This window comes from Simochromis diagramma, unplaced genomic scaffold, assembly GCF_900408965.1.
Source record: "Simochromis diagramma unplaced genomic scaffold, fSimDia1.1 OVJJ01000304.1, whole genome shotgun sequence".
Lineage (NCBI taxonomy): Eukaryota > Metazoa > Chordata > Actinopteri > Cichliformes > Cichlidae > Simochromis > Simochromis diagramma.
This window is the reverse complement of record NW_024387030.1, coordinates 2,504,926-2,517,724: the sequence shown is the minus strand read 5'-3', so window position 1 is coordinate 2,517,724 and position 12,799 is coordinate 2,504,926. Positions and strand designations below refer to the sequence as shown.

At 37.4% G+C, this 12,799-nt stretch overlaps 1 protein-coding gene across 2 annotated transcripts in view; it reads left to right on the top strand.

Annotated features, from left to right (window-relative positions):
* Positions 1 to 12,799, top strand: part of rbks (ribokinase) — a 54,193-nt gene that overhangs the window by 32,899 nt on the left and 8,495 nt on the right. For both annotated transcript variants that reach the window (XM_040042276.1, XM_040042277.1), the window contains one exon: positions 9,340 to 9,528. In XM_040042276.1, coding sequence (XP_039898210.1) covers positions 9,340 to 9,528 — 189 coding nt within the window. The remainder of the gene's footprint in view (positions 1 to 9,339; positions 9,529 to 12,799) is intronic.

Sequence of the window (12,799 nt, the reverse complement as noted above, 5' to 3'; positions counted from 1 at the left end):
CAATAATTCTGCCTTCCTCACTCATCCACACACTCACGTCTGCAAGGCCAAGAGGAAGCTGAAACTAGTCATAAACAACAAAACAGAGCATACTGAATTGACCAGCTTTCTTTTCTTCTACTGCACATTTGCATTTGATAATTTTAATCCAAGGAAAAAAAAACTAACTTTGGTGGCTGAGTATACATGCGCGTAGCCAAGATTGTACAGTTAGGACAATTATTTTACTCATCTATAAATGTTTTGGCATTTTTGAATTCTTGATAAACACAAATTTCTATCATATTTGGCTAAATTATACACCAATCAACAAAAGCTGGGTTTTTTTTTGTTTTTTTAAGTTGCCTTAACATTAACAGTTGGGAAAAATTGGGGCAGCACGGTTCTTAGCATTGTTGCCTCACAGCAAGAAGGTCCTGGGTTTGAATCCACCAGCTGACACGGGTCTTTCTGTGTTGACTTTGAATGTTCTCCCCGTGTCTGCGTGGGTTCTCCCACAGTCCACAGACATGCAGTTGGTTATGTTAATTGGTTGATCTAAATTGCCCAAAAGTGCGAACCACTGTCTGTGTTAGCCCTCCGACAGACTCACCACCTGTCCAGGGTGTACCCGCCTCACGTCCTATGGCAGCTCTGGATGCGCTGGATGAATAGAAGAAAATGGATGGATGGATTTTAAGCATCCATTTTGCCCACTGTAACATTGATAATAGAGTAGATTATTTATAACTCTAGTCTGTGTATAATAAGGATCTAGTCAATGGGTTCTACATTTTAAAGCTTCGGTGTTAGCATTTTATCCAAAGCCATGTTGATTATTTGGAACGAAAAGTGACTATGTTTGGTCAAAATGGTGGAGCATAAAGTGATAAATAACACTAATCCTAATTGGCTTGGTTAACAAATAAACCACTAGAATTTTCCTCAAAAACCCCCCAAAATAAACAAACAAACAACCAAAAAGTAGATCAAGTTCTTGAACAGTCTGTTAGTAGGCTACAATTAGCCATACAGCTAAAAGATAGACTATTTGTCACATGACTTTAAAAAAATGCTTGAAAAGGCACCAACAGCACAAATGTAGTTGAGAGGTTGTTGGTAGTTTGAGGTTTGGGGGATATTTTCTTGACAAACTTACTATCAGCATTGTTTAAATGCCACAGTCTACCTGAGCGTTTGACAAGGACTGTACTACAGAAACACCAGATTTCAATCCAACAGAGCACCTTTGAGATGTGATGGAACAGGAGATTCACATCATGGACATGCAGCTGAGAAAGCTGCAGAGAATATGTGAAGCTGTCATATAGTGTCAGTATGGATTAAAATCTGCAAAATGTTTCCAGCACCTTGTTGAATCTCTGGCAGTTCTGAAGGAAAACTGGGTTTGAGTTTGGTACTTGCGTACCTAGCAAAAGTAACTGGTGTATCTTGTTCCCTGAAATTTCTGTACATTTAACCTAAATCAAATTCATCTTAACTGAGACTCTAATTTATAAAATAAACATAATGCTTTATAAGATTTGAAATTAGTAAATGAGACTGTAAACCCATCAGAAAAGAGTTTACTGATGTGGGGTTATTTTCTCATAGACGTCTACTGGAGGAGTTGGACTCTGCTGACTATTAGAAGGAATGTTTTTATACCTGAAGGCTCTGTCCTTAAACTACGGTATGTAGTTTCAACAAAGCATCACTTTTACAAGCAGTCAGTCAGCTTATGATTGTCAACAGATGTCCAGTCCAGAAAGGAAAGAATGACAAGTTTGAGATGACGCCTTTTCATAGTGATTTACCTCCAAGGTCATGTCCCCTGCTGGCACATCAGTAACCTCACTCCAGCCATTGGCTGTACATGAATGCTCTCTGGTATGAAGAAACAGTTGATCTCCACCCTTTTACAGTAAAAACTCTGTCATGGCGGCTTGCGTCTTGAATGCCAGGTGATGACAGATGAGCGACAGGGGGCAGGGATAGCTGGGAATGGTAATAAAAACAAGAGGGCAGATGTGCTCTATGGCTGAGTCAGTCACCCCCTCAGGGCTGAAGTCTATGTGAGTTTGGCTGGGAGCTGGTATTTGATGTGGTGATGCAAGGCGATGAAGCACTGTACCCAGGTGTGGGAACATGAAAGGGAGAGTTGAGGAAAGAGCTACATGTCTTCTCTCTTTTTTCAGGTCATGGAGGTACGGTCATATTATATATTATGCAGTATGCAAAGGTGGAAAGGGTCTAAAATGTCCCACTAAGGGATAGAACCAAAGTTCAAAATCATTCATAAAAATAAATAGCGCTGCTATAACTTGGCCCAAACTGAAGATTACCATTAAGTATTATGTTTTGGGCGGGGTTTAGTGAATATGGGCTAGTTTACATATGGCAGTTAATACCTGTTGGCTAGCTACATATAGATATAGGGGTCGAGGTTAATTCAATGATGAGAATGAAGGAGCAAGACACTGAAAAAAGGCCAAACTTTAGCTAAGAGAACATCTGAGATGATCCTGTCTCCAACACAGTATTAGTCACTACTATGTTGCTGTGTTTGTTGGATTACTTGCACTAGAAAAATCCTGAAAGTGAGTCTTGTCTGAAGCATTCAAAATTGGTGTCCAGGACGTCTTGAGCCCATGGGCTGTCGTATACACCACAATTTTTTATAGCTTAGAGGCCTGCAAAACATGAATAGTGCTAATAAGAAGCTGGAAAGCCAAGAATGACAACTGAATAGGATTTTTTGTGTGTGTGTGTGTGTGGGGGGGACTTCTGTCTATTCAGCAAAACTAGAGAGAACGTACCACAGCACGCTAACAGAATCTCATCTAACACAAGAGCTACCAGGACCCAGAAATAGATTTAATGCCAAGTATTTAGCAAGAAGATAAAGTTGTGCAACAAAAACAATAATGGAAAACAAAGCAGCCGCTCCTGATATGCTAGTAGATATCAGATTCACAAGAAAAGAGACAAGCAACAGTGTTTTGCTTTATAATAAAAACACACTGAAATCTAGTTATCGACTCATCAGTCTTTGTAGTTTACACAACTTAAAATGTATCATTTATCATTGTTTTCATAGTGCTTTAAAAGTTAAAAACCACAAGTTCTTGTAACTCGGAGTTAATGAAAGTTGTAATAAGCTCTAGGAAGTAAATGTTGGGAGAGTTGTGTTAGATAAATAGTGGTATTAGAACAATGACCCTGTCTGTGTTTAGACTGGTTGCCTTTGAGCCTCATTTTGTTGTTTTACTTTCAATAAAGTAGGCGCAAACCTCAGATGAGGCTTCATTCAACAAGGAGATCTCGGTAACTTGAGAAGATTCAAAAGTAACATTTAGTTTGCATTTTTTTCCACAGGATCAGTGCCTACTCATTAGCCCAGTGTAACCAAATGTTTTCAAACAGAAACCCAGTGATATTTACATTTGCTGTAGCCATGACCTGGGGTTGGCATTTAAGTCTTCTAAACTTTTCATTCTTCATGCCATGATTGGGAACTATCTAAAAGGCTGCCTTTGTACTGACACTGGTATCAAATGGCTTCAAAAGTTGTACACATAAGAGATTCATGCTTAATTAAGTTCAGTTAAACTGACAGCATGTAAAATAAAACAAAAATGACAACAAAAAATAGTTAGTTCAGCTTAATACCATAACTTGTTTTTCTTAAGGTTTGTTAACCCAACTAAGCAAACCAAACTGATTAAAAACTCATTTGACCTTTTTATTTTGTACTTTTTGCACATTGCGTGTTATCCTAAGAGCAGCTTTAGCTGTATGCATGTTTTTGTTACAAGATAATGCAGCTCATTCTTTGATCAGAGTTGCTTTATAACTCCATGTCCTTAATTCACATTAAAATGCATCAGACATTTATTTGTGTTGTTTTCTAAAATTCTTCACTAGGGTTCAATTATTTTTTCTCACTGTAGATTTATTTAGGCTTATTTAGACTTCCTGTATCACAATAAAGCAATCAGTTACACTGCAACATTAAAATATAACTTAAAATAACATTCTTTCTTTTAGAGTTAGTGATTATTTTTTATGATACATCACTGCAGTAACAGCAATTCTTCAACAACGCTAACAAAACGAACCATCTGGGGGGTTTAATGATAATATAATTACTTATAATAATACTTATTACTTATAATGATAATTTACAATTCTCAGTTCATTTTTGGAGAGTCAAAGGATTTCACAAAGAAGAGTTTAGATTTATCTTTATTCTATATAGCCAAAAAAATAAAACAAAACATTTCATAAATCAGGTTCTGAATTATATATGACCCATTTATGTATTTAAAAAAAGCCAAAAAGTCGTGTATGTAACAGACTGCTGAAGTGAAGATTTATTATTAGTTCGTTTAAAATTTATTATTTTTGTGTGTTTAAAGTAAAGAAATGACTATAATAGTTCCTGAGCTATTAGTTACTACTTGTTTTGTTTTTCTAAAATGTTTAAATATGTGAACGATGCACTGATTATCAGATCAGTGCAAAAAGAACCCCAATATATATTTTGAATGTTTTTATTCCACTACTTTCAAAATTAAACCTGCTATAGAAGTAAAATGGCCAAAGATCCTTTGACTTTAGTGTTTCTCGTTCTTCTGATTTTATAGCATTCTTTCCTACTGTGGTTATAATATGCCGCCAATTTCAAGATTTTTTCTTTTTAGAAAAAACTTGAAATTGAACTACACACGCTTATTTTAACTAGTGATAAATATGGCCAGTTTGGAGAAATAGTTTATGCGGTAAAACTGATGCTGTACAGCAAAAAGAAAAATCTAAATATATGAAATTACGCACATTTTTTTCACCTTTATGCCTGAACATATACTTTCTTGCAAATACACCCACCTTGTCAACAAATTTATCCTGCATATGCTTTAAAGAATAGGTGCTCACCGGGTGCGCGTGTGTGTGTGTGTGTGTGTGTGTGTGTGTGCATACTTACCATATACACCAACACACACACAGACGTAATTCAACTCTCTCATATCCTTGTGCGCAGAGGGAGGTAGATTGATTCCCTGCCCTGGTGTGAAGCTGATGACTAACAAAACGGCTCTTTTTCTCTTTTGGCATCCGACAGCACCGGGGTGGCTGCGGGCTCTAAAAGCACCCATACACTCTGCGGTTTATTTTTGAACTGTCCAGGGTCATTGTTAACTCTGACAGATCACAAAAGCAGTGGGGGCGGGTGGGGAGGTTTGGATCCTCAATCCCCTATTCAAAACCGCTATCAGGGACATCTTGACCCTGCCGTGCAAGGTTAGAGCTGACACACATTCTGTACGGGTGCATGTGCGTGTGTGGTCTCGCTGTAGCACGCTCAGGGGTAGGAGGGGCGAGTGAAAGGAGGCTTAAGGATGACAAAGTGCAGGTACTCTTTGATCCCCAGCCCACATAGTGTGCTGAAGTACTTTATAGTGAGGGGAATTATCTTTGATGTCCACCTGAGGACCTCCTGAGCCAAATTTTACCTTTCAGATCTGACAGGGATCTCACACACAGTTTAATTGGAGCAGTGAACTGGTTTGTTTAGTGCTCAAGCATCACCTCTGTTTGGGAAACATATTGTCCTAAAGCCAACCAGTGCATTTTGACTGCAACAAAAGTTGGAAATCTCAAACTTTAGAGCAAAACTTTTCCATTTAAAACTTTCATTTCTTCTCAGTTTTGCTTGTTTGTTCTCAGGGGTTTAGGGCAGATTCGTTATGCCAGTGTTGCTGTAATTCATCTTTGCCATCTGAGTGCTCCGGCAGTGGAAAAATTAACATGGAAGTTACAAAAACTGCAGTTCCTCTAAATGCCTTGCTCCAAGAGCGAGTCACATGCAAACATCCCCAACTTGACAGAACAGCCTGATATAAAAACAGATTTGGTTTTCATGAAGGGTTTCCTCTTTTATGACAACTGTAGTGTAGGTGAATTTACTATATAAGTCATCCATTTAGGCACTGATGAGACCTAATTAGCAGCTATAGGCTATTGGTTGTAGTCTTTGTGGAGTATTATTACTGTAGCTGTTTCACAAATGTTATTGGTTACTATGTTGTGCAAACCACCCAAGTCTGTGCTCCCAGTTTCCTGCAATGTACCCGTGCAGTTTATGGATGAAGCTCACTGGTAGCTAGTCATGTCTAGCTTCAGCTTTGAGTGTCTGAATGCAGGAGAACATTAAAGGGACATTTCAGCAGTTATAATAGCTTTGTGTTGTTCATTAGTTGTTATTTCATTTCCAATTTTAGTTTCAATTTGATTACATTTGGTATCCAGAGTAAGTATAGTTTTGGTTTTTATTGGTTTCAGCTTCAATTGTTGTAATTGTATGAATTTATTATGGGAAAGTCATTTTAATTTTAAAAATACGATTATAAAAGTTCTGAATAGGTATTACAGTACAAACACCTGGTTTTTATAGACACTTGACTCACATCTCACACAAATAATAGTATTTAATTTTAAATTATTTTAAATTATTATATATAATATTGTTTCAGTTACATTTTTAAGTAGTTTTATTTTATTTCAGTAAACTGCAGGATTTTTTTGTGTGGTATTGTTTGTTTTTTGTCCCTCTCATACAGCAATAACAGCAATAAACAAGTAAAGTCATAAATCCAGTAGTAAGACCAGTGTCTTATAACAATAAAGAAAAAAATAACATCAGTTTTTTAAAAAAAGCTGAAATATTAAGAGCATCCAAATAAAGTACTGCACGTTGCACAGACACCAAAAATGGTTAAAAAAAACCCAACAAGAGATAATAATTATAATAACATCTTTATTTTTTTAATCTTTCTTCAAATAAAACATTGAGTACAAAAGACCTCTCATGGTATTTTGTCATATCTCTATGGTCTGTGTTTATAACTGAAGCTGCTCTCAGAGTTGAACACAGCATCCTCCTCTGCAGAATTTCCACAGAAGACTTCAGCTCTGCTCCCAGGATCAGCTTTCATGATGAGCTTGTTGAGTTTGTTGGCATTGGCTGCCTTCACACTGCTCCCCCACTAAAATACGATTAGCGTCTAACTAGTGCGGTGCATTCTGTAGAAGACCAAACAAGACAAATGAGCAACAGAAGGGAAATATTTATAAATCAGCGTACAGCGCAAAAAGAAGTAGGAGAGAAAAGTCATATCAGTTTGATTAAATATACACAAATATTATGAACTACAAATTCCTTTGGGTGCTTTGCTTGGTGTACAGTAAGGAAGGAGGAAGTAGCTTTGGAGTAAGTAATGTTGGGGCAGTGTTAGCTTTTCATTGTCACTGTGTGTGTTTATGTGTGTATGCAGCACACAGGAGATAAGACTATACTTAGATTCACATGTGTTTTTAACACTAAAGTGACAACTCTGGAGACTAAAACGAGCAAGAGGGTTAATTTATGGCCCCATTATAGTTTACACAGGAGCATTTTTAATGGCTCTGTTTGTGTTTATTCATCATTTCCTTTATCTTCTAGTGTAATTATGATTTTTCAATTATTTTTGTTAAAAGAAAGAATTAAAATGTACAAATAAACATTGCATTTATTTACACAATCTGTAAGGCTAGCAGTTCTTTGTGTCAGTTTCCATATATGTGTATATTACCAGGCCCTCCAATCAATTAATAAATATTTGTCTATGTAAAGATGTGTAAACTCAGACTTTCAGCTTTAATTCTGAGGCTTTTAATTTAAAAATGTCTTTACTGTTATATATAATGTATTACTGTTTTATGTGTGTGTGTGTGTGTGTGTATATATATATATATGTGTGTGTGTATATATATATATATATATATATATATGTGTGTATATATATATATATATATATATGTATGTGTGTATGTGTATATATATATGTGTGTGTGTGTGTGTGTGTGTGTGTGTATGTGTGTGTGTGTGTGTGTGTGTGTGTGTGTGTCCCATTTTCAGCTATTAGAACAATGACAATCCTTTACGTCCAGTGACTGCCTGAAGGATTGAAGCCATCCTGCTGCTTCTATCAGGAGTCACATGATCAATAAACAGTAATAATCCCACTGGCATCCATACAACCTCATATAACACTACCTTCACCATATTTGACAGATAATGTGAGCTGATCCTCTCCTTCTCCATGCCTTTCTTTTCCCACAAGTTTATATTGGTTTCATCTGTCCAAAGCTGTAGGCTCTTTTAGATGTATTCTACTCTGACTTTACTGTTCTTGAGTGTAACCAGTGGTTTGCACCTTGTTGTAAACCTTGTATACATGCACTGATGAAGGTAGCTCTTGATTGTAGATGGTGACAATGATCTCTTCAACCGTGTTTTTCATAATTCTGTCATTTAGTTGTCATCTGTGGTCTTTCAGGTTGGCCAGTTGGCCAGATACATTTCTTTTTAAGAATGTATCTGATTGTTGATTTGGTTAGCTCTAATTAGCAAGGTGTGCTTGCTGGCTGATATTATGGCTTTTGTAACACTGTGTGTTATCTAGTATGCACTGTGTATGTCATGTAAATTGTCCATCAACCACATATAAATGTACTGTATATGCAGTATGTATGTAAAGCTGACTTGGATTGTAGTAAGGGCTTGCTAGTTGTACATTGTTGTTTAACTATGCCATTACTTTAGAGCATGAATGTCATTTTCTTGTATTTTTGTGGAAAAATTGGTTTCTTTCACTGCACAGTGTATATTTTAACCTCCAGAGATAAATGCTGTAACTAATCTTGAAAGAACTGCTGTGGTTATCTGAGTTTCCTTGTTGTTTCTCAAACATCAGCTGTCGAGTCCTGCTCTGTCACTGTTTAGTCATTTTGGAGCCAGATGAAGCAGCATAGTCAGAGCATCTACTCTTTGAAAATGTTTGGCCTGCAGACTGCTGACGGATCCAGCAAATCCTTAACAGACTGAATGTGTTTTATGAGTCTGTCTGACCACAGTGTGTAATTAACTGCTGACTCAACTCCAGAGCTGTTAACACAGAGCAGTTAGCTTTAGCAAGTAAGAATAGACTACTAATTAGAGATCCTTGGACATAAATTGTTGTGATAATTGTGTTCATTAAAGAGACAAAACAAACATTTTCTTTAGAAAAAAGGCAGAAAATGAAGCTTTGATAACCACACAGTCTGTGGTACTGGGCTTGTGCCACAGGGAATTTCCATAATGCAGTTCCCAGTATCCCACCCCAGTCCTGGTTTTACTCTATCTTTAATTTTAATTCCTAACCTCTGATTAGCTTGGCTCCCTGACAAAGCAAAGAAAAATGCTGATTTAGAAGAAAATTGTTAAATAAACAGTGTCACCTCATGCTGTTATGCTTTGTTTTCCACTTTTAGGCAGAGCTGCTCACCGGTACCTCGGTAGCCAATGTGGAAGAGGCACATCGGGCTGGTCAAAAGCTGCTGAAACGAGGCTGCGGGTCAGTCATTGTCACCTTGGGGCCCCAAGGGTGCGTGGTTCTCAAGGGAGGGGAGCCTACATTAAAACATATTCCAGCTCCTGAGGTCACAGCAGTGGACACAACAGTAAGAATACCATATCCTTTCCAGTTGCCTATTTTCTATAAACTATCAAAACTTAAGAACCTAAAAAACTAACTTTGATGGCACCCTGACTCGAGTTCGGGGATAGATTCTTTGTCAGTCCAGAAACCCAATATATTTGGCCCACTCACCCATCTCACTTGAGTTGGGTGATATTTAAGGTTTTCATCAGTTCAATGCTGGTGATTGCCAGTATAGTCACCCCTGTACCCTGCCACACTCGCTTGTTGTGAAAACCAATACAAAATTATCCATTCAGGTTTATCTTTGCTTATAAATACAGCTAAACCAGCAAAAACCAGCAAAGCAGTGAAATGCTTCAATCACATCAGTTAGTTCTTACAGCGTAATGAACAATCACTTGGTTAATTATGCAAATAAATGATTAGGGTTCAAAAATATCAAGAAGACTATTAAAACTGAAAAACAACTGCCTTAGAGAATGTGTTCAATAGTTGATTTTTTTTTTTCAGTTTCCCAGGTTTACTCCAGCCTTCGTCTGTTTTTTGTTTTGTGTGTGTGTGTGTTTGTGTGTGTGTGTGTGTGTGTGTGTGTGTGTGTGTGTGTTTGTGTGTGTGTGTGTGTCTTGCTGCAATCTACTGAAATTAGTGCTGTAGCTCACTGTAGCTTTTAGTCCAAAATGAGAGGAACAAACCTCAAGAGAACAAACAAGAGAAGAAAGCAGATATATAGTGCAACTAATACTAACACAAACTACATCAAAAAGCGTTCTAGATGATCAATATAAGGTCTTGCTGTTAGTGTACATCATTGACAGATGAAGCATATATGATAGGTGTGTTACCTTCATCAACTCTGTTTTTGAGTGGGATCCGGTGAAACTAAGAAGCAAACTGACAGTTTTTCTTTGTGCATGTCTAAATGAAGTTTCTCAACAGCTCATGTTCCACTATATAACAGTATAAATAATAAAATATAATACAAAATATAAATATAGAATAGTTTTATAGTTTCCAAAGACACCAAAGAGATGCTGAGACTGGCCAATTTTCAGTTTGTGCAAAGTTTAGTGTTTTAGATCTCCAAAATTAAAAAATAACAAAAATGAAAATTAATTCAAAGTATAAATAAACAAATACAAAATTCTTAACTAAACAAACAGTCAAACAGTAAAAAAATAGCAAGCTACAATATGAGTAAAAGTTGGAAAACTGTTGGCTAAAACCGTGGCTAGCTGTCAAAATTATTAGCATAACAGTTTGGATAAGTAGTCACAATTATAAGTTTAATATAATGCTAACCAAGTTAAAATAGTAAATAAACAATTATAACCAAAAAAATAACAATTGATTGAAAGTAGGGATAAAAAATTGGAAATTAGAATACATTTTGATTGTTATTTTATTATAATGGAACAATTTCAGCGTACATAGAAGTCATTTGAAATTTGAAGATGCTCTGTGAGTAAGTCAAAATTTTCAAGATAACTTGAAATTTTAACTTGGATCAACGTGGCAATTTTTTTGTGTGTGGCAGAAACAAGTTTCCAAATGGTTAAAATAGCTTGCAAAAATTATAAATAAAATTATGATGGGAAATAACACCATCCAGAAGTATGGAAACAAACAAAAATACATAATATTTGCTTTTATATACATGGTATCCTTTAAAATATGCTATTTACTTTTATGTTGTACTGATCACTACCTCAGATCACTACCACTACCTACCTCACTAACCTCAGCTGTGTTTTTCCGGATATATTCTTTATTTCAGAAGTAGTGTTTGTTCTCAAGAGGCTCTTTCCATATTAACAAAAGAAAATATGTCAAATGGAAAATTATGCAATCAAGCCCACTTCTAACAGTAAGAAATATCATGTAATGTACATCAATAAGAGAGGGAAAAAACACCCCAGAAGTTCCTCACACTTTCTTCTGCACATGCATCATCAGTGAGTGAAGTCCTGCTTCTCTAACCTCCATCAAACTTACAGATGCTCTCTTACTCAACCAGAGCAGTTTAAGATAACCGGAGGATGTGGTGACCACTGGCTGTTTCCTCTAACTGATTTCAATCTTTAAAGGATTGCTGCTTGAGTCATTTCACACCGGCCTCTGCGGCTTGTTTTCGTCACACGAGCCTGGGGCCGATGTTTGCATTTCCTGCCGCTGGGGGTTTTGTGGTGAATGTGTTCTACCGACCAAATACGTCATCACTCAGTGGTGTTAATCACCTCTTTGCTTTAATCGAACCTGGAGAGGTTTAATTGTTTGTGTGTAATGGGTTCTCTTACACAACACTTCCCCCCTGGGGACTTTTACTGTGCCACAGTTTCCAACCAGTACAGTTAAAAAAGCTATAACAAGCATGTGATTTGAGCTTTACATGAATGCCAAATCAGATGTTGTGAAAGTGAGGATTAAAGGCTGCGAAGAGGCTTCACTTGTCATCCTAGGGTCACTTTTTGGTATTTCACAAACACAGCTCTCGCTTTCATGTGTGCACGGGCTGTGACCTCCCGCTTGTCCCCACATTTTTGGAGTACACAGCTCCCGTTATTCACAACCTTCGCTCTCCCCAATAGCCCTCAGGAGCACTTACACACCAGCCCTCCTCTTCATCCATGACTCACCTCCTGAGCTTGCATCAGTCAGCAGAAAGCTGTGGTCGGGCCTGCTGCACGCCTCCCCCCCATTCTCTCACACACGCACACACACACACACACACACCCCTCCTGCTCTTTGATGGGCCCATAAATTGTGTTGTGTTTAACTTTTTTGGACATCATAATCCCTCTTCCAGTAAGACTCTTTCTTGTTTTTACTGGCGAGAGGGAAAAAACAACAGGTTGTTTTTGAGACCATTATTCTTCTGAGCCTCTTCTGGTAACACAGGCCTCTTAGTTATGATTACATCGGCTGTTATTACTGCTTTGATTTTTTTCTCTCTCTTTCTCCCTTTCTAGCAGTAGTGACAGAGATGTTGTAGAAAGATTGCCTTCCAAGTGGGAAGTTTTGTTGCAGATTGCGAGTTTTCAGCTACGCTACCAACAAACTGAGTCACTTGCGGTTTCTCGCTATTTTAGCTACTGTTCAGCTAGGCGCCGCAGGTGCCGTGAACCGGTACCAAACCGCTATCTTTGTCTTTATTTCAACTTGTCCCAGCTGGATTATGTCAGATTGATTGATTGAGTTTGGTTAATGAAGTGCTAATGCAGCTGCTAAATCACGTAGCTTGTAAATATTTCATCAGCATCTCCTCGTGCAGCTGTCTGAAGAGCACTACGGGA